The sequence below is a fragment of the Bos indicus x Bos taurus genome, chromosome 8 (assembly GCF_003369695.1).
Source record: "Bos indicus x Bos taurus breed Angus x Brahman F1 hybrid chromosome 8, Bos_hybrid_MaternalHap_v2.0, whole genome shotgun sequence".
In the NCBI taxonomy this organism is placed as follows: Eukaryota; Metazoa; Chordata; class Mammalia; order Artiodactyla; family Bovidae; genus Bos; species Bos indicus x Bos taurus.
In genome coordinates this window covers 62368368-62392639 of record NC_040083.1, presented here as the reverse complement: position 1 = coordinate 62392639, position 24272 = coordinate 62368368, and the positions used below count along the sequence as shown (strand labels likewise).

General features: G+C 39.0%; 1 protein-coding gene across 3 annotated transcripts in view; it reads right to left on the bottom strand.

The window, feature by feature from the left end:
• Positions 1 to 24272, bottom strand: part of TDRD7 (tudor domain containing 7) — a 103624-nt gene that overhangs the window by 38310 nt on the left and 41042 nt on the right. For all 3 annotated transcript variants that reach the window (XM_027549710.1, XM_027549709.1, XM_027549711.1), the window contains 3 exons: positions 18921 to 18994; positions 16388 to 16605; positions 2040 to 2626 (listed from right to left, as the gene is read on the bottom strand). In XM_027549710.1, coding sequence (XP_027405511.1) covers positions 2040 to 2626; positions 16388 to 16605; positions 18921 to 18994 — 879 coding nt within the window. The remainder of the gene's footprint in view (positions 1 to 2039; positions 2627 to 16387; positions 16606 to 18920; positions 18995 to 24272) is intronic.

Sequence of the window (24272 nt, the reverse complement as noted above, 5' to 3'; positions counted from 1 at the left end):
ACTTCCAGATGCTCAAGCTGGATTTAGAAAAGGTAGAGGAACCAGAGATCAAATTGCCAACATCCACTGGATCACGGAAAAAAGCAGATTTCCAGAAGAACATCCATTTCTGCTTCATTGACTACACTAAAGCCTTTGACTGTGTAGATCACAACAAACTGTGGAAAATTGTTAAAGAGATTGGAATACCAGACCACCTCACCTGCCTCCTGATAAAATTGTATGCAGGTCAAGAAGCAACAGTTAGAATCAGACATGGAACAATGGACTGTTCCAAATTGGGAATGGAGTACATCAAAGCTGTATGCTGTCACCTTGCTTATTTAACTTATATGCAGAGTACATCATGCGAAATGCTGGGCTGGATAAAAAAGTGAAAGTCGCTCAGTCATGTCCGACTCTTTGCAACCCCATGGACTACACAGTCTGTGGAATTCTCCAGGCCAGAATACTGGAGTGGGTAGCCTTTCCCTTCTCCAACAGATCTTCCCAACCCAGGGATCAAACCAGGATCTCTCCTGCATTGCAGGCAGATTCTTTACCAACTGAGCTATGAACATAAGTTGAAATCAAGATTGCAGGGAGAAATATCGATAACCTCAGATATGCAGGTGACACTATCCTTATGGCACAAAGCGAAGAGGAACTGAAGAGCCTCTTGATGAAAGTGAAAGAAGAGAGTGAAAAAGCTGGCTTAAAACTCAACATTCAAAACGGAAGATCATGGCATCCAGACCCATCCCTTCATGGCAAATAGATGGAGAAACAATGGAAACAGTGACAGACTTTATCTTCTTGGACTCCAAAATCACTGCAGATGGTGACTGAAGCCATGAAATCAAAAGACGCTTGGCTCCTTGGAAGAAAAGTTATAACCAACCTAGACAGCATATTAAAAAGCAGAGACATTACTTTGCCAACAAAGGTCCATCTAGTCAAAGCTATGATTTTTCCAGTAGTCATGTATGGACTTGAGAGTTGGACTATAAAGAAAGCTGAGCACTGAAGAATTGATGCTTTTGAACTGTGGTGTTGGAGAAGACTCTTGAGAGTCCCTTGGATAGCAAGGGAATCCAACCAGTCCATCCTAAAGGAGATCAGTCCTGAATACTCATTGGAAGGACTGATGCTGAAGCTGAAACTCCAATACTTTGGCCACCTGATGTGAAGAACTGACTCACTGGAAAAGACCCTGATGCTGGGAAAGATTGAAGGTGGGAGGAGAAGGATGAGACGGTTGGTTCATATTTTTCACCGACTCAATGGATATGAGTTTGAGCAAGCTCTGGAGTTGGTGATGGACAGGGAACCCTGGCGTGCTGCATTCCATGGGGTTGCAAGGAGTCAGATACAACTGAGCAACTGAACTGAACTGAGTCTACATTTTCTCCAAAGTCCACATCAAGTACTTGGAACTGGACTGTTTATAATTTCAATAATCATTAGCCACTTAAGCAATAATTCCTTCTCCCAGGCAATACAAAAGGCTCAAGAAACCAGAGGGCTAATCTGATATTACACTAGGAAGGTGGTGATTGGCTATTCTGACTTTTCATAAATGCTACATAATTCCAGATTAAACAGTATTTCCTACATAGTGGGTGGTTGCTTTTACTATGGATAGGTATTGCTTTTGACATATTAATATATAGTTACTGTTAAGCTTTTGACATAGATTTTTTTTTTCAGGTTCAGACCATATCATCATTCCAATTTTTAAAACTATTAGAAATCTTTTCTTCCAAAATAGTTATTTTGAACATTTAACAAATATTAAGAATCATTATAACTATTTATAACTAAAATATATTATTTTTCCTCAACCAGCACCCATGTGAAGAAAAGCCAAGTAGCAAGAGTAGTGACAGTGAAAGTGTTAGCTGCTCAGCCGTGTCTGCCTCTTTGCAACCCCATGAACTGTAGCCTGCCAGGCTCCTCTGTCCATGGAATTCTCCAAAGCAAGAATACTGGAGTGAGTTGCTATTTCCTTCTCCTGGAGATCTTTACCAGGATTCTAAAGAATTAGAAAATAAACTTGCCTGATAACCACTTCATTTGTGTTGCTCAGTTCAACCACCAAGACTGATGGTGATGTCTCAGTTGGAATGATTAACGGAGGAATTGTCACAGTCTCCATAAAGGTGTCCGTACTTTCAGCAATGTTTTCTTCTATCTGCAAATATTCTTGTTCAACCGTAGACTTGATATCATAATTGCCATGTGCTTGCTCTGCATCCTTTAGGATTTTGTCAGCGGGCGATGGAAGTTTAGCATAGAGAATGGCCTTCTGGGGATTTCCAGAAATGTAGTCTACGGTGCATACGTCAGAAAGCAAGTCAAGATTTTTTAAGGCATCCTCGGGTAATTTCACTTTGTACATGTCCTCAAATGTTTTCGGGAGTGCACTGGCCCAAAGACCACTTGAGTATTTCACCAACAGCTCTGCAACTTTCTCTTTAAAGTCTCCTGGCATAACTGCTGGACACCCTTTGAGTGGTGGTATTTGTTTTGGAGCAGGTAGTGGGGATGGAGGCACTTTTTCAGCGTTCAGTTCACCTCTCAAAAGCTGCTTTCTCTTAGCTGGATACAGAAGTAAATCCTGACCACCACTGCAAGGTTTTTCCACCTGAAATTTTTAAATAAAGCAAATTACAGATATTTTAATGGCTATAAACAATGTGAAAACACATGAATGCATTTTAACTTTGAGAAAAACACTTTTCAAATTAATGAAGAGAACACAAAAGTGTACATTTTACTCTTCTCAATCACTGCCTTTACTTGTGAACATGATTGTCCACCGCATTTCAGAAAGAGGCAAGGAAATTAAATAATATGGATCTCCCTGTGAAGCACCTGACTTCCAACAACCCTAGGAAACCACAGGTGCTTCTGCCTTGTACACCACATCTCACCTCATTCCCTCTGACAAATCCAAAGCAACAGCTTAGAAAATTGACAGAATATGAGGAGGAATGAAACCATGGAAAGATATCAGGACTGTCAGGAATAAACCACTGGGAAGAAAGCTGGAAATATTCAGGCAAAAATGAAGTGCTAGCTCTCTCCTTCCTGCAATATCCTGAGAAAACCCTCAGCTTTTTATTTTGTAGAAAAAGGTCACTCTAGAGGTAAGGAATACTTTTTCCAACCACCACACTAGAAAGAACTACAAGTATTGCCCCTCTAATGAACAAGACTTAAAAATGCCCAGCATTTGTATCTAATATTCTTTTTGCAACATTCCAGAGAGGCATGGCATGATGGCATCTCCTAATGTAAGAGAAGGAGGAGAAGAAAAACATGCATGGTACCATTTCCCCAAGTTCTAAGCCTGTCTACTTCTAGACCAGGGGTCACACACTATAGGCTACAGCCCAATGCCTCAAGCCACCTGTTCTTGCCTAGTCTGTGACCTAAGAATGCCTTTTCTACTTTTTAAAAGGTGTTTCTTTTATTTATTTATTTATTTTGGCCTCACTGTATGGCATGTGGGATCTTAGTTCCCCAACCAGGGATCGAACCCACACCCCCTGCAGTGGAAGCACAGAGTCGTAACCACTGGACTGCTAGGGAAGTCCCTCCATTTTTAAATTGCTGGAAAAAATGAAAAGAATTACTTTGTGACATGAAAGTGAAATTCAGTGTACATCAACAAAGTTTTATTGGCACCCAGCCAGGCTCTATGTAGTGCACATAGCTGCTCTTGCACTCCAATGGCAGAGTCAAATAGTTGTGCCAGACTGTGGGTGACAGTCACATAGCTCATGGCCTGCAAAACCTAAAATACTTACGACTTGGTCCTTAACAGAAAGTTTCTCAACTTCTGATTACACAGAAATTAGTATGCACAGCCCTTTGAAAATTTTCTATTTTGTCAGATCCTATTTACCTATTCCTTAGCTGAAATTTAAGCCCTTAGGAGGCTACCCAGACCACTAAGGTGATAATGGAAGCTTATGAGAAATACCCTCTTCTCCCAAAAGAACAGACTATTAAAGTATGCTGGGTAGGTAGCTTGTCAGTAAATAACATTGACTTCATTTACTAATTTTCTATATAATACTTAGGAAGAGAGACCATAAATACAGTTTGCCCCTGAATAACACAGGTTTGAACTTCACAGGTCCACTTACATGCAGATTTCTTTCACTAAATATGCATTAGAGTACTACACAATCCATAGCAATCGTGTAGATCTAGCACAGCCAAAGATAAATAAATAAAATAAATTTAAATGCATTCGATGGTGTGTGAATGGCATCTCCACTGTGAAAATTCAGGGGCAAACGCTGCCTAATACATGTGGCAAGTGTGGATATGGAGGGATGTAAGGCTATAAAAGGGTTTTCAACTGTACATAAGGTTGGTGCCCCTAACCCCCATGTTGTTCAAGGGTCAATTGTATGTATGCATAAAGAAGGTATCTTCTTATTACCAGAGAAGAGTTTTAGTAAGTCAAAAGACATAAGTCAATTTAATATTAAATTAGATTCCTTTTAATCTTGCTATATTCTAGATAACACCTAAGAGGAGATCTTAAGAATGCTAATATACATGTAAAATGTTAGGTTTTCCTCCTCATTCTTCTGCCCATGTGTGCTTAAGATGTGGGAAAGATACATGCCTGACAAACTTGAAACATCAACGAAAGCAGAAGTAATATAGTCTGTGTTCAGCATCTGTAGGCATTCCCTGTCATCACTGGTGGACTCCTGCTGACACTATGAGACACTCGAGATGGTACTCTAGACACTCTAGATGTGTCCCTAATGTTAAGGCCAGAAACACAAATATCTGGGACACTCCTCATCTTGCTCTCAATGGTTAGCCCACCTCTCTAGAGACTCATGTTTTAACATATGGTACCTTAAAATGCCAATCTTCGTTGTGCTTTAAGACACTTAAGATACATGAACACAGATCGGGTATCCAGAGAAAGTTTGAAAAACATACTTTTTGAGAAAAGGCAAAAAATAAACCAGAATTCTATTTTTATATGAGTTATTCACTTATCATGCAGAATCCCAGTTTGTATAATTTTAGAGTTAGACATGGCAATCCTCCATTATCCAAGTCACTTGAGCCTTCTGGGTCCATCTTAAAACCCTTCTCCAGTCTTCACCTAGCAGCATCTTCTCAACTCTCTGCAACAACTTCACTAAAATGGATCAGTTCAGTTCAGCCACTTAGTCGTGTCTGACTCTTCGGGACCCCATGGAATGCAGCATGCCAGGCCTCCCTGTCCATCACCAACTCCCAGAGTTTACTCAAACTCGTGTCCATTGAGTTGGTGATGCCATCCAACCACCTCATCCTCTGTCATCCCCTTCTCCTTGTGCCTTCAATCTTTCCCAGCATCAGGGTTTTTTCAAATGAGTCAGTTCTTCGCATCAGGTGGCCAAAGTATTGGAGTTTCAGCTTCAACATGAGTCCTTACAGTGAGTATTCAGGACTGATCTCCTTTAGGATGGACTGATTGGATCTCCTTGCAGTGACAGACTTTATTTTCTTGGACTCCAAAATCACTGCAGATGGTAACTGAACCCATGAAATCAAAAGACACTTGCTCCTTGGAAGAAAAGTTATGACCAACCTAGACAGCTTATTAAAAATAGAAGCATTACTTTGCCAACAAAGGTCCGTCTAGTCAACGCTATGGTTTTTCCTGTGGTCATGTATGGATGTGACAGTTGGACTGTGAAGAAGGCTGAGTACTGAAGAATTGATGCTTTTGAACTGTGGTGCTGGAGAAGACTCTTGAGAGTCCTTGGACTGCAAGGAGATCCAACCAGTCCATTCTGAAGGAGATCAGTCCTGGGATTTCTTTGGAAGGAATGATGCTAAAGCTGAAACTCCAGTACTTTGGCCACCTCATGCGAAGAGCTGACTCATTGGAAAAGACTCTGATGCTGGGAGGGATTGGGGGCAGGAGGAGAAGGGGACAACAGAGGATGAGATGGCTGCATGGCATCACTGACTCGATGGACGTGAGTCTGGATGAACTCTGGGAGTTGGTGATGGACAGGGAGGCCTGGAGTGCTGCGATTCATGGGGTCGCACAGTCAGACACGACTGAGCGACTGAACTGAACTGATGGGACTGGATGCCATGATCTTCATTTTCTGAATGTTGAGTTTTAAGCCAGCTTTTTCACTCTTCTCTTTCACTTCCATTAAGAGGCTCTACAGTTCCTCTTTGCTTTCTGCCATAAGGGTGGTGTCATCTGCATATCTGAGGTTATTGATACTTCTCCCAGCAATCTTGATTCCAGCTTGTGCTTCATCCAGTCCAGCATTTCTCATGATGTATTCTGCATATAAGTTAAATAAGCAGGGTGACATATACAGCCTTGACGTACTCCTTTCCTGATTTGGAACCAGTCTGTTGTTCCATGTCCAGTTCTAACTGTTGCTTCTTGATCTGCATACAGATTTCCCAGGAGGCAGGTCAGGTGGTCTGGTATTCTCTTGAAGAATTTTCCACAGTTTGTTGTGATCCACACAGTCAAAGGCTTTGATGTAGTCAATAAAGCATAAGTAGATATTTTTCTGGAACTCTCTCGCCAGATGGAGAGGCTAATTTCAGTGGAATATAGCCCATCTTACATTTCTAAAATAATTCTCACTAGCCCCATGACCAACTGTTGATATAGCTTCTTCTGATCCAAATGAGGATAATAGGTCTTTAGCTTTATGATCCTTTTGTTTCCAATGAGTTAACTGGGAATATGAGTTACTTCAATGTTTGTTTACTAGCCTTCCTCACTCTTGGTCCCAAAGCTTCCATTCCCATCTGTGCTCCAGATGTAATCAGAACCAATTACCTAACAATGTACTTTGTCAAAGCTCTAAGCATGACCTCTAAACATGACCAATACACTGAGTTCTTCCAACTAGGGCTTACTGTCTTAACAGAAGTTATGAATATTTGGTCCACTTGATGTGAATTTGTTCAGGGCAAGAGGAGAAGTCACATTTTTCTGGTCTTTATTCAAGACTAATGTTTAAAAATCACCTTTAAGTAGGAAGCTTCCAGGGCTCCATCTGGAGCATTTATATTAAGCTTTGCCAGTCAGCCCATCAAAGAGATTTTTGACCAATAAGCCTGAGTTTATCCAAAATACAAATAGCCAAAGAATCATCTAATCTAGAAGGTATACTTGTTTCCTCAGCAGTTTTATTTTCATTGTTTAAGGTAGATACTCTATCCCACCACTGCCAATCCCCAAAATTACTAGTTCCTTGAATTGCAGGCACTTTCCAGTTCTTACTGACTTCTTTTTGATCTCTACAAGGTTGGTTATATGCCTAAATCCACTTTGTTGGCTAGTGACTTGGCCTCCCTAAATTCAAATTAGCATTTACTAAGGTTAAACATAGGCCTGACTTTAGGAACTGAACCTGACACTTAACTGGAGTTGATTCAGAGGTCCTTCAACACGTTAGACAAATATTCATGGATAATTTAGTGACATGGAAAATATTCCCTGTCCACATACTTCATTAGCCAATCTTTGGGGAATGGCTGAAAGATCACTCAAAGGAAAAAAATCATGAAACTCATATTTTTAAAAATATATGTAATTTAAGACAAATATAATTTTTCCAACTTAAAGTCTTAAATTTTTTATAGAAGTGAAAATTTGTTTTTCTCAGGAATTCCAATGTGATCACCATCTGTCCTCCAAAGCATGTGTCTTTTTTTAATTTGCTAGTCAACTGCCTTAGAAAATACACCTATTACCTGTCCCCAGCCTATGAGAATCTCTCCAAAGGCAAGAAATTGTGGGAATGTGGTTACAGTATGGTGTCCACTCTTCACTGTGCTTGGGTACATCTTACCAGATTTACATGTTCTATTGTAAACAAATAGAATAGCTGTCTTCTGGCCTTCACAAATGACCAAGGTAAGTCAACTGCTACTTGAAACACGGCTGTTATTATTTCCTTAGTGTGATAACCAGCTGCTAAACATTCCCACTGGATCTCTCAAGAGGGTGCTTTTACAACTTCTAGTTCCTTTAGTCTACTTGATTCAGGTACATACCTGAGGAGGGGCTCAAAATGCCTCCTGTTCTAAATACTCAGGACCATAATCCTGCCATTCTCCTCTACATTTTCTTTGTTTTGGGCCCTACATTCTTTCTTTGGTTTTGGATATCCACTCCAAATATCACGAGTCCCATTACTGGGAACTGACATGATCTCCTCTGGTGATCATTAGAATATTCTAGAATCTAACATGTCTTAAACATTCTGTTTCCACAAGTCCATTGTATTTATTTGATTTCTGTCTCATTTGGAATCACAACTTGAATGAGATACTTCTCTCACATCCCTGAGTTTCTGTAAGTTTGGAGTTGACAGATTAGGTTTGGTAGGTATGAGACCCAAGGATTTAAAACTTCAACTTCTTCAGAAGCTCTGCACATTCAAAACACAAAAGCTTTCATCCTATATGCCTAGAAATTATCTCTTAATACTAAGAAGTCTTCACTTCTTCCTAATTTACCTGTGCTGTAAAGTTCTTGAAGCCAAACTCCTTTGAGTCTATGAAGATTCACCTGCTAACTCTGCAGCATGGGTTGCTAAGGTAAATTTACTGTTTCAAATGGAATTAGAATTTTCTTTGGGATTCTGTAACAGAGTTGGTACTGTTCACTTAAATCAAAGTTTTCAAAGCAGTTGTATGGGTCTTATTCAACCACAGCTTTGTTTCCATTGGGTAGTGGTTTCTTTGTGTTGAAGATTTTAAATTATGTTCTAAATTTCACTTTATATGGGTACCACTCAATACAAACCTGAGACAGTATGATAAATCACTATCCAATAAATAGGAAAAAGGAGCTATTTCAAATCCTAAAAGATGATGCTGTTAAAGTGCTGCACTCAATATGCCAGCAAATTTGGAAAACTCAACAGTGGCCACTGGACTGGAAAAGGTCAGTTTTCATTCCAATCCCAAAGAAAGGCAATGCCAAAGAATGTTCTAACTACCACACAACTGCACTCATCTCACAGGCTAGCAAAGTAATGCTCAAAATTCTCCCAATACAATATTGTAAAGTAAGTAACCTCCAATTAAAATAAATAAATTTATATATTAAAAAAAATTCTCCAAGCCAGGCTTCAACAGTGTGTGAACTGAGAACTTCCAGATGTTCAAGCTGGGTTTAGAAAAGGCAGGGGAACCAGAGATCAAATTGCCAACATCCTTTGGATCACAGAAAAAGCAAGAAGTTCCAGAAAAACATCTACTTCTGCTTTACTGACTACGCCAAAGCCTTTGACTGTGTGGATCATCACAAACTGTGGAAAATTCTTAAAGAGACAGGAACACCAGACCAACTTACCTGCCTCCTGAGAAATCTGTATGCACGTCAAGAAGCAACAGTTAGAACTGGACATGGAACAACAGACTGGTTCCAAATAGGGAAAGGAGTACATCAAGGCTGGATATTGTCACCTTGCTTATTATATGCAGAGAACATCATGTGAAATGCCAGGCTGGATGAAGCATAAGCTGGAATCAAGATTTCTGGGAGAAATACTAATAACCTCAGATATGCAGATGACACCACTCTTACGGCAGAAAACGAAGAGGAACTAAACAGCCTCTTGATGAAAGTGAAAGAGGAGAGTAAAAAAGTTGGCTTAAAACTCAACATTCAGAAAACTAAGATCATGGCATCAAGTCCCACCACTTCATGGCAAATAGATGGAGAAAAAATGGAAACAGTGACATACTTTTTTTGGGTGGGAGGCGAGGCTCCAAAATCACTGCAGATGGTGACTGAAGCCATGAAATCAAAAGGCACTTACTTGCTCCTTGGAAGAAAAGCTGTGACCAACCCAGACAGCATACTAAAAAGCAGAGACATTACTTTGCCAACAAAGGTCCATCTAGTCAAAGCTATGGTTTTTCCAGTAGTCATGTATGGATATGAGAGTTGGACTATAAACAAAGCTGAGTGCCGAAGAATTGATGCTTTTGAACTGTGGTGTTGGAGAAGACTCTTGAGAGTCCCTTGAACTGCAAGGAGATCAAACCAGTCAATTCTAAAGGAAATCAGTCCTGAATACTCATTGGAAGGACTGATGCTGAAGCTGAAACTCCAGTACTTTGGCCATCTGATGCGAAGAACTGACTCACTGGAAGAGACCCTGATTCTGGGAAAGATTGAAGGCAGGAGGAGAAGGGGATGACAGAGGATGAGATGGTTGGATGGCATCACCGACTCAATGGTTATGAGTTTGAGCAAGCTCTGGGAGTTGGTGATGGACAGGGAAGCCCGGCGTGCTGCATTCCATGGGGTCGCAAAGAGTCAGACATGACTGAGCGACTGAACTCAACTGATGATAAATCACATTCACCTGGAGACCTGCCTTCCAGCATCCCAAGTATTAGCAATGGCTTGTAATTCAAAAGCAAACCAATTAAAAAATTCAATTTCAGCAGGGAGTAAAGACCCCTGGGTACCTAGCAATAACTAAAACATCAAAGAGTCCTTGACAAGAAGCCTGCACCTACGATTAGCCAGTTCACAGAAAGACAGACTGGTTGATGACCTCCTACAGAGCTCAGGCTTTTTGTGTTAAAGCTGAGAAGTTCTGGAAAGGTTGGCCAATTGAGAAAGAGATGAGGAAATGGTCCCCAGTGAAGAAAAAACTGATAGGTTAAGATCTGAAGCCTCTAAGGGCAGTGGGTGGGGCTTATACTTCACACTGTATAATACACGGAGATGAGTTAATACCCAACTTACCATTCCAGACCACCTACCCCTGTAGAGGCTCTACAGGGGTAGAGCCTACCCCTACCATTCTGCCACCCTCCCCTGTAGAGGCTCACACTCTGCCCAGGATAGTTCAGAAAATGTTAATTTTTAGTCACTTCTGTTTAAGAAAGTACAGGTGTTTGTGGTATATTCCACAGAGTTAATCAAAGGGAAAGGTAAAAGGTAAAAGACTGCCCTATCTGTTCACAGACCATCTACCCAGAAAAACTCTTTTTCCACCACCTAGGGTGAGTAGTTTTATAGACATTATATATTTCAAGGTCAATACTCTTTCACTCTCACCCCTTTCCTACTAAGGACTTCACACTGATGTTGACTACAATCATTTGTATTTGGATCAATTTCAAGCTGTTTTCCTTTAGCATGGCCCGAGGCTCAGCACTTGTTCACAGGTCTCCCCAGGAAAATATTATCCTGGTTAAATGTGTGCAGATCTTTGGGGGATGATCTTGGGTGGCAGCTCTGGCTTTCACTGTGTATTCTAAGCCAAGCAGGTACTAGATATGCTTCTCATTAACTCTAGGGGGAGCAGGATCTGGAGCAGGAAGCAGGATCCTAAAGGATCCCCCTTCCTTTAGGAAGGGAGAAATTCACTTCATCTAAGAATGTCATTTTCTTTATCCACTGCTCCTAATTTTTCAATTTAAGCTTTGTTCTGTCCTTTTTCTTGTTACCTCTGTTTTCATTGACAGAAGCTCCTTTGTAGTATTTTCTGGTAATGCCTCTGCTTTACCAGTGGGTTTTAACCTGCTTTCATTTAAGCTGGGCACAGAGTTGGATACGACTGAAGCAACTTAGCAGCAGCAGCCCCTGGAAAAAGAACATCTGTCTTTTCCTATATACCTGCTATGTTTCTATACTGTACTGGCAGCTGCTCTTTTATAATAAAGTTTGTGTAATTTAATTCTAACAACTCTAAGAGATGGAAGAACAGTCATATTTTAGAGCAGACTGAGGCCCTGATCTGTACGCTGAAAGTAATACCACTAAGAAATGGTCAAGGCAAAAACCAAACTCCAAAGACCAAACTCTATTGTATTATTGGGCCTATGGGTAGTTTTCTGTTTCAAGTTCTGGAACAGCAACATCACATTACTCCCCAAGTGTCCTATTCTGATTTCACTGCAGTGCAATTTTATCTTTCTCCTACTCAGATGGTCACTGAATTTAAATTTTAAAACTGTTCCAATGTCTCCATTGTGTGTTTCTTTTTACTGATGAAAAGTCAGAAAAGATACTGGATTCCAATTCGCTATTATGGCTGTACTTTCAAGTCCTGGCTTTACTTCTCAGTGCTGCTTCTGCTGGAATGGCCATATAGATTGTATCAATACTGTTAAAGCTGAGGATACATCACTGCTGTTTCATTTATGTTCACTTCCTTAGAATTCAAGGTATTTTTTACACAGACATATCCAGGCTTTTAAAAAAGAGGCAATTCATTTTGCATGGGCTGACGGGTGCTTTATTTTATGTAATTAATTATCATAATTAAAGTTGAGACAAATTCCTGAACGTACAGAAGTATGTAAGTGGCACAACTGCTGTTGCCACCTTTGATATTACAGAAATTGCAATCCAGAACTTCAGAAATTTTTAAGTCTGAGGTATTAGAAGGACTAAATGACTTAAAGCTCAGTGATTTCTAACAAACAAAAAATGACATATAAAATACAGACTAACAGTAAAACCTTTTTGTAAAAGCATGAATAATTAGCATCATTAGGTATTTTTCTCATTCATATCATGTTATTATTCACTAATGTTATGTTCTGTGATCAAGGCTTGATGTGCTTCTAGCTGAACTCAGAATGCTTCCCACTATCTTGAAGCTACCCCCAGTGCTCCTCTGATAGGCCTTTGAAGAACCAGCAGAGTCTTCTCAGCTAAATGCATCTGTTCCTGTCTGGCTCTAAAGCAGTCCCCACCCACCCCCTAGCTCTCCACATAGCTTCAGGCAAGGCACTGAAGACAGATACTCCATGTCATGCAGGAATGGAGAGGTTTCTCTTGCCACCCATGTTTCAGAAAATGTAGGATTTCAACAAAATCTCTGGTATTCAACAATCATTGTCAAAAGATTTGAAATTTTTGTGTAACAGCTACCTCCTCTGGGAAGCTTTTCTTGACTTGGCTGACAATGCCGCACCCTCCTGTTTACATGTTTCCTTAGCACCCTACATTTCTCCTTCATAACAGTTGCAGGCTTACCCTTATTTGCTCATTGCTTATTTTCCCTGTTGGGCAGGGAAAAGTTCCTTAAGTTCCAGAAGGGCAAAGCTCAGGTGTGTCTGGTTTATTGTTAGTATTGGACCCAATATTTATTTATTTCTTTTATAACTTTATTTTTCACTACTTTTATATGGAATATTTTATATGACTGGGAGAGAAAGCACTTTTAAAAAAAAGAAAGAAATACAGTGCACTCAGATTTCTTCTTCAGTTACACAACAAGCCATATGAAGATACATATCACTAAGTCTTTCTCACCCTAAAATTTCTGCACTGTAGTGTGTTCTAACCTGTCTGACCTATTTGCAGTAGAATCAGCCATGGGCATTCTATCAGTGTTCTTGCTTTCCAGCAAGGTGAAAAGCAAGAAGTCAGAAGAAAGGGAAAATAATCATGGTGTAGCTATTTAAAACTGTCTAAAACTGACCATGGTATAACATTCTCAAACTATTTACCAGCAGTCTGTTAAAAAAAAATCAGGCTACTAAAAAGACCATTTTGAAAAGTACTGATAGGTCTCATTAAAACTGGCAGTTTTGTCATTCTTGACACAATTCACTAATCAATTTCTCACACCTGACAACTGATAGTGATTACATCTAAACAGTCCTATTAAAATTGAGAGAAGCAGCATGGAGATAAGAAAGATAAAATTTTATTTCTGCTTCATGTTCCACCCTCATTGCCTAGACAGAAATAATCATGCAACAAAGATGCATTTGAGCAACCAAAAAATTAAAAATTATTTTAGCACCTGAAATTTAGTAGGAAACCACCTATTTTAGGTAAAGTTTTAACATCAAAGAGACAGGTATTCTGTCACCTGCAATCCTGGCAAAAGAAATTTTGAGGGTCTGTAGACTTTTGGGAAGATCCTCTGGAGAAGGGGATGGCAACCCACTCCAGTGTTTTTGTCTGGGAAATCCCATGGACAGAGGAACCTGGTGGGCTCCAGTCCATGGGGGTTGCAAGGAGTAGTACACTATTGAGCAACTAACACTTTCTTCACTTTTTTGATTAGTTTGTTTTAAACTGCATGATACTAACTAGTATTTGTGTAGCTAAATTTATGGCTTTGGGAGAGAAATTCTCATCCTTACTACTTTATATGTCTGCTGCTGCTAAGTCGCTTCAGTCGTCTCCGACTCTGTGCGACCCCATAGACGGCAGCCCACCAGGCTCCCCGTCCCTGGGATTCTCCAGGCAAGAACATGGAGTGGGTTGCCATTTCCTTCTCCAATGCATGAAAGTGAAAAGTGAAAGTGAAGTTGCTCAGTCGTGCCCGACTCTTAGCGACCCCATGGACTGTAGTCTACCAGGTTCCTCTGTCCATGGGATTTCCCAGACAAAAACACTGGAGTGGGTTGCCATCCCCTTCTCCAGAGGATCTTCCCAACCCAGGGATCAAACCCCGGGTCTCCTGCACTGCAGGCAGACTCTTTGCTGTCTGAGCTACTAGGGAACCATCAACCAGAAATATACTACATTAAGAAGAATCTGTGAAGTTAGTTTAAAGTTCTTTTACTCCAAAGATAACTTCTTTTCGGAAACTTAATAGTGAGTTATACGTGTATCTTCACAATAAGAGGACTTAAAGTTCACTGAAAACATAAGTTCATGAATATCTATGGATTTAAAAAATAAAAGAACCATATGCATTTCAAGAAGAAGCTCCAGGCCCTGAACCTTCAGATGGAGCAGCCTGGTAAATCCTCAAAAGTCTCCTTTAGATTATGGAAACCTGAGAGGTTCCTCAATGCTGCTCAGCCTTCATCCAGTAAGAATATTTTTCCCAGAAAAGAATAAAAATGGAATAAATTGAATAGCGACCTTAGAAATTCCTACTACAAGAACAAACCCCATATTCAACATAAATCAAGGATAACATTCTTATGATCATTCTTGACTTTATAGGGAGGGAAATAGCCATATTTCCAGAGTTTGGTATTTCTTGTTTTCTCACTTTACACTGTGTATTCATCAGCATATTACATTGCCCTAAGGTGGTCTCAGTACCTAAGGCACTGCCTGGTACCTGCAGGTGTAGAGTGAATGATGTAAGAACAAACAAGATGGATAGATGGATGGATGGATGGATGGACACATAACCCTTGTCTGGAAAGCCCACGGGACCGGAGCAGGTGTTAGTGCCCTAGAGGAAGCAGTGGTTATAAAAATACATGCTGTCTTTAGGCCAGGTGCTTATAAGAGGGAGTGGCCCATACTGCACCCAGCGTTGGGAACCAAAATATGTATTAAGTTAAAGAAATGAAAGCCCTGTGTCAAATAATAATTGTCATGCATATTTAATTCTATAAGCTTGGAAGCACCAAGTAAAGCTAATGCTACTATTTAGAAGTTATTTTGTTGAATATAGTCTATGTAAATAGCATTAAGAAACATCGAGGGACTTCTTTGGTGGTCTAGTGTTTGGGAATTTGCCTGTCAATACTGGGGACGTGGGTTTGATCCCTGCCCTGGGAAGATTCCACTGCTGTGGGGTAAGCACATGTACCACAACTACTGAGCCCAGGTGCCTAAAGCCTGTGCTCCCAACAAGAGAAGCCATAGCAATGAGAAGCCTGTGCACTGCAACTAGAGGGCAGACCCCAATCGCCACAACCAGAGAAAAGCCTGCGAGCAGCAACGAAGACCCAGTGCAGCCAAAAATAAATAATTATATTAAAAAAGAGAAATATCTAAAGATTAGTTATTTACCTTTAGGAAGCTAGTTTTCTCTCTCTCTGGCTGAACTAAGATTTCTGATAAACTACTCTGATCCATCATTTTATTATAATAGACTCTCAAGTAGGAACAGGCATGAAAATTGATGTTAGTTCACTTTTCAATTTTTTCTTCAAAGGAGCTTTTAAAAATTTAAAATCTGAATTCTACATTAATTTTTTAAAGGTATTCTATAAATAATTAGCCAAAATAACTAAAATCTGTTCAGCTGAATGTCTTTAAAAATGCTCAGGAACAAGCATATAAAATTTGAGGCCAACAAAAAATGTTCTATTAGCAGTTAAGTTCAAATTATTAAAATGACAAAGCCATCAGTATCTACTGGTAACAGTTCAATACTAAACGGTGTGTATATATATTTATGTGTGTATATATATATGATCATATATTAAATACACAGCAATAACAACACACACACAGCTCTCAACCTAGATGTATTTCTCATATAAATAAGAACTCATATGTGTTAATCTTAGTGATAAAAGATTAATGAAGCAATATTATGTAAAGTACTTCGTGCTCCCCAAATAAAAGATGATATGACTAATAACTTAAAATCTGAAAGTGGGGCAGGGAGGAGGCATCAAGAGGGAAGAATAAGAAGAAACGTACCGTGCAAATATGAGGCCAGTGTTCAAATTGTTGTAAAATTCCTTGATTTAGTTCTTCTTTATATAATTCTTTGTAAAAATGTGGAAGCTTAGATATCCAAATGCCATTGCTATGCTTGTTTAGTATTTCCTTTATGCGGTTTTGAACCTCATCCATTTTATAAGTGTAAGAGGCAGGAGGCGTGACATTTGGTTTTTCAACAGCCTGATTTAAATTATCTTTAAATTAAAAAAATGATAGAATTAACCAGAATGCTTAACATTTCAGATTATCCCTATTATCTAGTATTTGTGTCTTTAGGCTTTGTTGTACTTCAGGCTTGTGGGGGTTAAGGGACTTCAAAGGGAACAGGATTAGGAGAGCAGGACCATAACAACTTCATTCTGAGTTTTAATCCTGAAATAATCAGGAAGGTCAGTGGCCACTCAGAGAGGGAACCTAGCCCCTTTATTTAGCAAGGATATGTCACAGTTTAATTTAAACATCAGGATGATGTTTGCTCCATAATGAATAATGAAATTATTTAACCAATTATTTTCCAATTGCAACCAAGAAAGGTTAAACTTTAGACAATAATAGTATATCAGTTGAGTTCAGTTCAGTCGCTCAGTCGTGTAATGCTAAATTTAAAGCTGTATTTTACAAAGTGTAAGGATAATGCCTTAATAGTAAGATCAAAGAAACACTTTATAAAAAATAAACAACTCTCCAGGTTTTAAGACATGATGAATATGTCCTTTATTAATAAGAAAAAATAATTCAGCACTAAGCAAAAGTTCAAAAATTGATGCATGTGTAATAAACATCCTAGCCTCAGTTTACGAACATAAATAGAACATCTGGTGCCCACAGATAACTATTAATGATTTGCTTTTATTTCCCCAAAACAAGTCATTTATTTTACGTAAGTGAATATTACAGAGCTTTGGCTAGCTCTCTTACATTTATTTTTTATTTAAAACTTAGAATACCTGAGTTAATATCTTAATTTAAGTGTCCACAATAGCTGACATTTCTGGAAGAACTACGAAATTCATTCCACACCTTTTTAAAATTTTACTGGGATACAGACCAGAGTATATAAAAAATTACCATCTATAAACAAAATATGTTCATATCTTAATCATACAGTATTTCTGGTGGGATTCAATTTTTACTTTTTTACTTTATCTTATTTTAAAAACTGGCTTGTAGAGACACTTAGGCTGGTTTGGGGATGCTGGCCTCTGAGGATGCTAGGAAACAGAAGAGAGAGAGATTCCTTGAGGATGGCTGGATGCTGACTCTGCCTTACCCACCTGGCATGAGAACTGCCCTTTGCTGAGACTTAGCTTGGCTCAGCCAATAGAAGGTCCAGGATTTCCACATGTTTCCTATCAAAGGCACAGTTAATTTATAAAGTTCTTCCCAAATAATGTATATAAAAGAACCAGGAAGAAGGAAAAGATGAGTTTCTTGGAACTGGCCAGTCCCTCCCTTAAAGAGAGAGTCAGCAGTTGGCACGTAGTTGGAGTCTGCAAATGCACCTGCTCCATGGGGCTACTGGAGTTATTTATAAGTTTCTGTGCCTTTTGTTCAACAAATCAAGGAAGTAATCTAGGCTGCCAGCAATTAGAAGAGGTTATGTGTATGAGGTTATTCAACGAGCCCCTGGGTGAATCGTAATCCTCCTGAAACAAGTCCTCTTGGTTCTGCAGAAAAAGCTTATTCTAATTTAAAAGGATTTACAACCTCTAAAGGGTATGTGGCTTTACCAAGTGGTCATTTTTCAGAAAATGCATATGTAAATATAATTGATAAAGAAAAAAATCAAACTGTTCCATCAATTTTCATGAGAAATACTGGAGATACATTCCTATGGAAAAAATGATTTCAACTCAGTAAGAATCACATGTAAAGCAGCAAATCATTTAAAACTACATGAATTTCATGCAGTATAAGTACTAATTCTGAAAACCATGTATTCCTCCGGTGGGTCTAACAGCAAGGGATTTACACTTTAGTTGGAGATGACAAGTGTGTGCACTTCTGATCTTCAGATTCTTCAACTTTATTCTGTCTTTTATTGTCCTTTTGGATTGTATATATTCATATTTAGATGCTTACGGTCACTGCACACAGTTTATGAGCCCAGTTTTCACTTAGTGTTAAGTATGTGAAAGTATTTTATGAGTAACTGAAACTATTTTTTCAGTTAAGTCCCCTATTTATGTGCTTTAAATCTTACTCTCTAATGAGTGAGAGTGACAAGGGACACAAGGATCTCTGTAGGTAACAAGCGGAAGTGACAGAACAGGTCTGGTACGAGGAAAGCCTCAAGTAAGAACAATAATGATACCCTTGGAGGTATTACTTTGTCTTTAGATCACTACAATTCATAACTTAAAGAAATCAGAAAAGAGAGGAGGAGAGATATATTACAAGTGGGAGAAGGTGAGAACCAATGTCAAAAGCCACCACTAGACACTCTTCTTAGGGTTCTGAGGCTCCAGAAGCCATAATGTATCATAAAAATAATGTTTAGAAAACATACCACTCATTTCCTTAGTACAGGTTCTTGACAGATGCATCTGAAAACGTGGCGGAAGGGATGCCTTTGGGCTAAACCTAAGGTATAAAACAAAGGTAAATTAAAATTCAAAGGGCAAAGTCAGTACCAAGTTTCAAACGCTATACTTTCCATTTAAAGTTTCTGTGGCATTGAGCAGCAAAATAAGTCACTAAAGTATTTCAAAAGGGGAAAATTAAAATGATACCTTGTATCAGCTTTCATATTCACTGAAGGAAAGTATATTAAAGGTTGAATTTAAACTAGTAATTTAAAAAAAACTTGGAAGTCACATTTCCCCAATGGCTCAGTGGGTAAAGAATCCACCTGCAATGCAGGAGATGCAGGAGACTCAGGTTCAATCCCTGGGTCCGGAAGATAACCTGGAGAAGGAAATGACAACCTACTGCTGTATTCTTGCCTGGAAAATTGCACAGAGGAGCCTGGTGGGCTACAGTTCATGGGGTTGCAAAGAGTCAGACACAACTGAGCACACAGACGCATTAAGAAACTAGCAATACAAAACAAAGAAAGCTATGTGAAGAATAAACAGTTGAACATAAAGAATATTTTTGAATGTAACTAAAAAATGGAAGACTTACATTACCAGGTACCGAAATGTGTTATACAGGTACAACACAGTTGGACAAGATAAGTAAAGTAGTAGAGTGCTTATAAATACTCAATTTACATTATATTAATATCTCAGCACAAGATAAAAGTGGTATTTCAAACCAGAGAGGGGATGCTCCATTCATGACTTAGGAAAGAAAGGTAGATTTCCCACCTCATACCCTCACCAAAATAATTTTTGTGTGAATTGTATTGGAAATATGTAGAAAATTTTTCTAAACATAAGGACAAAGAAATACCACCCCCCACCCACAAACAGAAATAATTTGTGTTCATGTCTGCCTGTCTCACTAGACTCCAAATGTCTATTACCTGAGTTTCTACTGCCTAGGGCACTAATTATTTGTGTTTCTAGCTTCTAATTACTTGTGTTTCTAGTACCTAAGGCAGTGCTTGGTACATGCAAGGAGGAGTGAATGCAGTAAGAAGGAATAGGATGATTGAATAAATCAAAGACTTCCCAGCAGTGGGTATGGGAGTAGAGGTGATTGTGACACAGTACACCTATTTCACAACTTTTCAACAATATGCAATATTCTAAAAATTAGATCAATTCTCTGAAATGAAGCACATCGGAGGCGGTCCCAAGATGGTGGAGGAACAGGATGGGGAGACCACTTTCTCCCCCACAAATTCATCAAAAGATCATTTGAATGTTGAGCAACTTCCACAAAACAACTTCTCAACACTGGCAGAGGACGCCAGGCACCCAAAAAGGAAGCCCAATCTCTTTAAAGTAGGTAGGACAAAATATGGAGAAGGTAATGGCACCCCACTCCAGTACTCTTGCCTGGAAAATCCCATGGACGGAGGAGCCTGGTGGGCTGCAGTCCATGGGGTCGCTAAGAGTCGGACACGACTGAGCTACTTCACTTTCACTTTTCACTTTCATGCATTGGAGAAGGAAATGGCAACCCACTCCAGTGTTCTTGCCTGGAGAATCCCAGGGACGGGGAGCCTGGTGGGCTGCCGTCTATGGGGTCGCACAGAGTCGGACACGACTGAAGGGCTTAGCAGTAGCAGCAGCAGCAGGACAAAATATAAAAGACAAAAGCAGAGACAAAAGATTTAGGGATGGAGACCCGCCCGGGGAAGGAGTCATGAAAGAGGAGAGGTTTCCACAAGGCGGGTTTGTGGGGAGTTTTGGAATCTCAGGGGACAACATAACTGGGAGGAAAAAAAAAAAGAAATGAAGCACATCTCTTATATTCTAAAAGAAATGATTAGACTGTAGGCTACAAGCAAACGCTTATTTAGTATATGATACTCTGCAATTATAAGAGCATCACATTCGTGTATTAATGCATCTGGATAATACAGAAGATGCCAAAAACATATCCAATTCCTACTTATGCAGAACTGGCAGGGAGACAGCCATCCTTTCCCTTGATTCAGAACCCTAAGAAATATAAACTGTAATCTTCGCCTGCTTTGAGTCAGCAGTGAGGACTTGAGCAGGAAGCAGGGGGTTATGAACAAAGAATGAAAGAAAGCACAGCAAGGATATGGTAGGGGCTGCTTTGGTTCAAGCCTTGGTGGGTCTAATGCACAGGAAAGAAAACAGTTAACACAGCAAAAGAAAAATAGTCAAGGAAAACCACAGGGGCCCATGAAAAACAAACACAATAAGATAACAGAGGTCCAACCAGTTCTATAACAGTAAGTATAAAAGACTTATTACTTTGTTTCTTAAAAGACAAATATTTAGGCTGTCCCCTCCCCAAAAAAGCCACATTTAAACATACGCCATTTATTAGAGACACACTATTATCCCACTAATATTTAAGGACCTACTATTACGTGCCAGGCACTGTGTCAGAGCGTAATGATCAATGATACACAAGAGAAAGATACCATTAGTCTCATGGACTACACATACAGCTGAGAAAACTATGGCAAGCAGCTAGTAAATGGCCTCCCAATGCTTCCTGCCTCTGGTACCACAGCCTTGTGTAATCCCCTCCCTTTGAGTAACTTGCTTCTAATCAATAGGATACTTTAAGGTTGAGGGGATTATACATAATTAGACTACAGAAGATTCTAATTTCCACTTTGCTAGCATAATCTCTCTTTGCTAGCTCTGATGAGGTGAATGGCCGCGTTAGGGAGGCCTACATAGCACGAAATTGAAGTTGGTCTTTGGCCAGCCAGATGAATCTAAGGCAAAACTCAAAAGGAATAGATTGTACCAACAACCATGTAAGTGAGCCTGGAAGGGGATTCGTCTCAGCTGACCCCATCCACAGCTGACAGTGTGATTGCAGTTGCATGAGAAACTCTGAAACAGGAAACCTAGCTGAGTGGTTCTTAGATTCCTAATCCACAGAAGCTATGGGATAATAAGCATGTGCTGTAAACTGCTAAATTTGTGGTCATCTGTTACATAATAGATAATTAATGCATTGACTGAATATATATATATAAGAACAAAGTCTACTAAGTGCTGTAATAGGGGGAGTAGGTGTAATAAAAGCACATGACAAAAGCAACAAACCAAATTAGGAGGTACAGAGAGGAGCAAGTAGAAAGTAAAGGTTATGAACACTTATTACAAATTTATAATAACCTGAGTAGTTTGGCACTGTGAAAGAAGAGATAGGTATAGTCAATGATTCTAAACGGAAAGCCCAGAAATTGAATCATATAACAATTTAGTATTGGTAGAGACAGCATTTCAAACCATCAGGAAAAGAAAGTATTATGTCATAACTGATATTAGGACATCATAACAGGAAAGATTCCTACTCTCACACAATTTCAATGTGCATGCTCAGTTGCTCAGTTGTGTCTGGTTCTTTGTAACCCCATGACTGTAGCCCCCTAGGCTCCTCTGTCCATGGGATTTTTCAGGCAAGAATACTGGAGTAGGTTGCCATTTCCTCCTCCAGGGGATCTTCTCAACCCAGGGATCGAACCGGCGTCTCCTGCATTTCAGGTGGATTCTTTACCCACTGAGTCATCTCTCACACTACACAATAAAATAAATTCTAGGTGAATTAAAGGTTTAAATGGAAAAAATAAAACCATCAAAATTCTAAAAGTAAACAGAAGACATACTACATAAATTGGGGGTAGAAATGCTTTTTCAGGCATAACACCTAAAGGCAAAAGCCATAAAGGAAGAGATTAATAGATGTAACTAGAAAATTTTAAAGTTTTTGTATACCCAAAATATCATAATTAAATAAACAAGGGAGGGGCTTTCCTGATGGCTCTCAGTAGTAAACAGTTCGCCTGCCAATGCAGAAGACACAGGTTCAATCCCTGATCCGGGAAGATTCCACACACTGTGGAGCAAGTAAGTTTGTGTGCCACAACTACTGAGCCTGTGTTCTAGAGCCTGGGAGCTGCAACCACTGAGCCTATGTGCCGTAATTACTGAACTCACATGCTACAACTACTGAAGCATGAGTGCCCTAGAGCCAAGAGAAGCCACTGCAACGAGAAACCTGTGCACTGCAACTAGAGTAGCTCCACTCTTGAAACTAGAAAAAAGCCTGCACAGCAATGAAGACCCAGCACAGCCTTAATAAATAAATAAATAAAATGAAAGAAAGAAACTGAGGAAACATTGCCAACATATTACAGGATGAAAAGGTCAACATCGTAATTTATAAATCACTTTTATAAATTAGAAAGAAAAACCAACAAATGACAAAATATGTAAGTTATAAAAGATCCCCAAATGGGCTAATAAACATATAAAAACATAACCTCCTTAAGAATCAAAATCAAAAACATAGAAATTAAAGCACAGGAACATTTTTTTCTACATTTTAGAACACCAAATAAAAAACTGATGCCCAGTGTTGGCAAGTGCCCAGGTAAACTATCATTCCCATGTGTTTCTAGCAAACTCTATCTGGTATCATTGTTTAGAGTACAAATTAATAAAGCATTAGTGTGTATACCCTCTTACCCAGAGAGTCTACTTCCACTAATTTATTCTAAATAACTAGTTGTGAATACAGGCAAGGATTATTCTACATATATGTTCATTGTAGAATTGCTTGCAATAGTGAAAATCATTTATATATAACAATAAATGTCTAGACTATGAACTAGCCTGACACTAAAAATGATACTGTAGATGTGTATTTAACAACAGAAAATGTTAGTATATTGTCTTTTAAAACAGGTTAAAAAACAGTAATATACATCATGACCCAATTTGTATTTTTAAAACTTTTATAAATAATATAGAAAGATATTTTTTAATGTTTACATTTATGTTTAGATTAGAGGTGATTTTTTTCTCTTTTACTTGCTTATACTTTGCAAATTTTCCATACAATACACATTAATACTTCTGTAATCACAACAATAAATGTATTTTAGAAAATGTTGCCTATAATTATTTAGTATGTGACTTTTAAAGCCTACAAGATCTCAGAAACATACATTCATTTACTTTAGCTTAATACTTGCAAGATACCTTTACAATCATGGTTCCCATTGGCTAATGCCAAACAGTCCTTTATTTATATTCAAAGTCCATGATCTTACTATGATATACATACAGTGATTTCTTGTCTCATTCTAGGCCTAATGAAACCCTGATCTTCAGCACCATATTCACCTACGTTTCATGCATACATATATTTAAACATCCCATTTTAATAATCATCATTTTAACAAAATACAATGGTTGTGAATTATATTTCTTTAGTAATAAACATTTCCCAGAGAAACCACAAATCAATC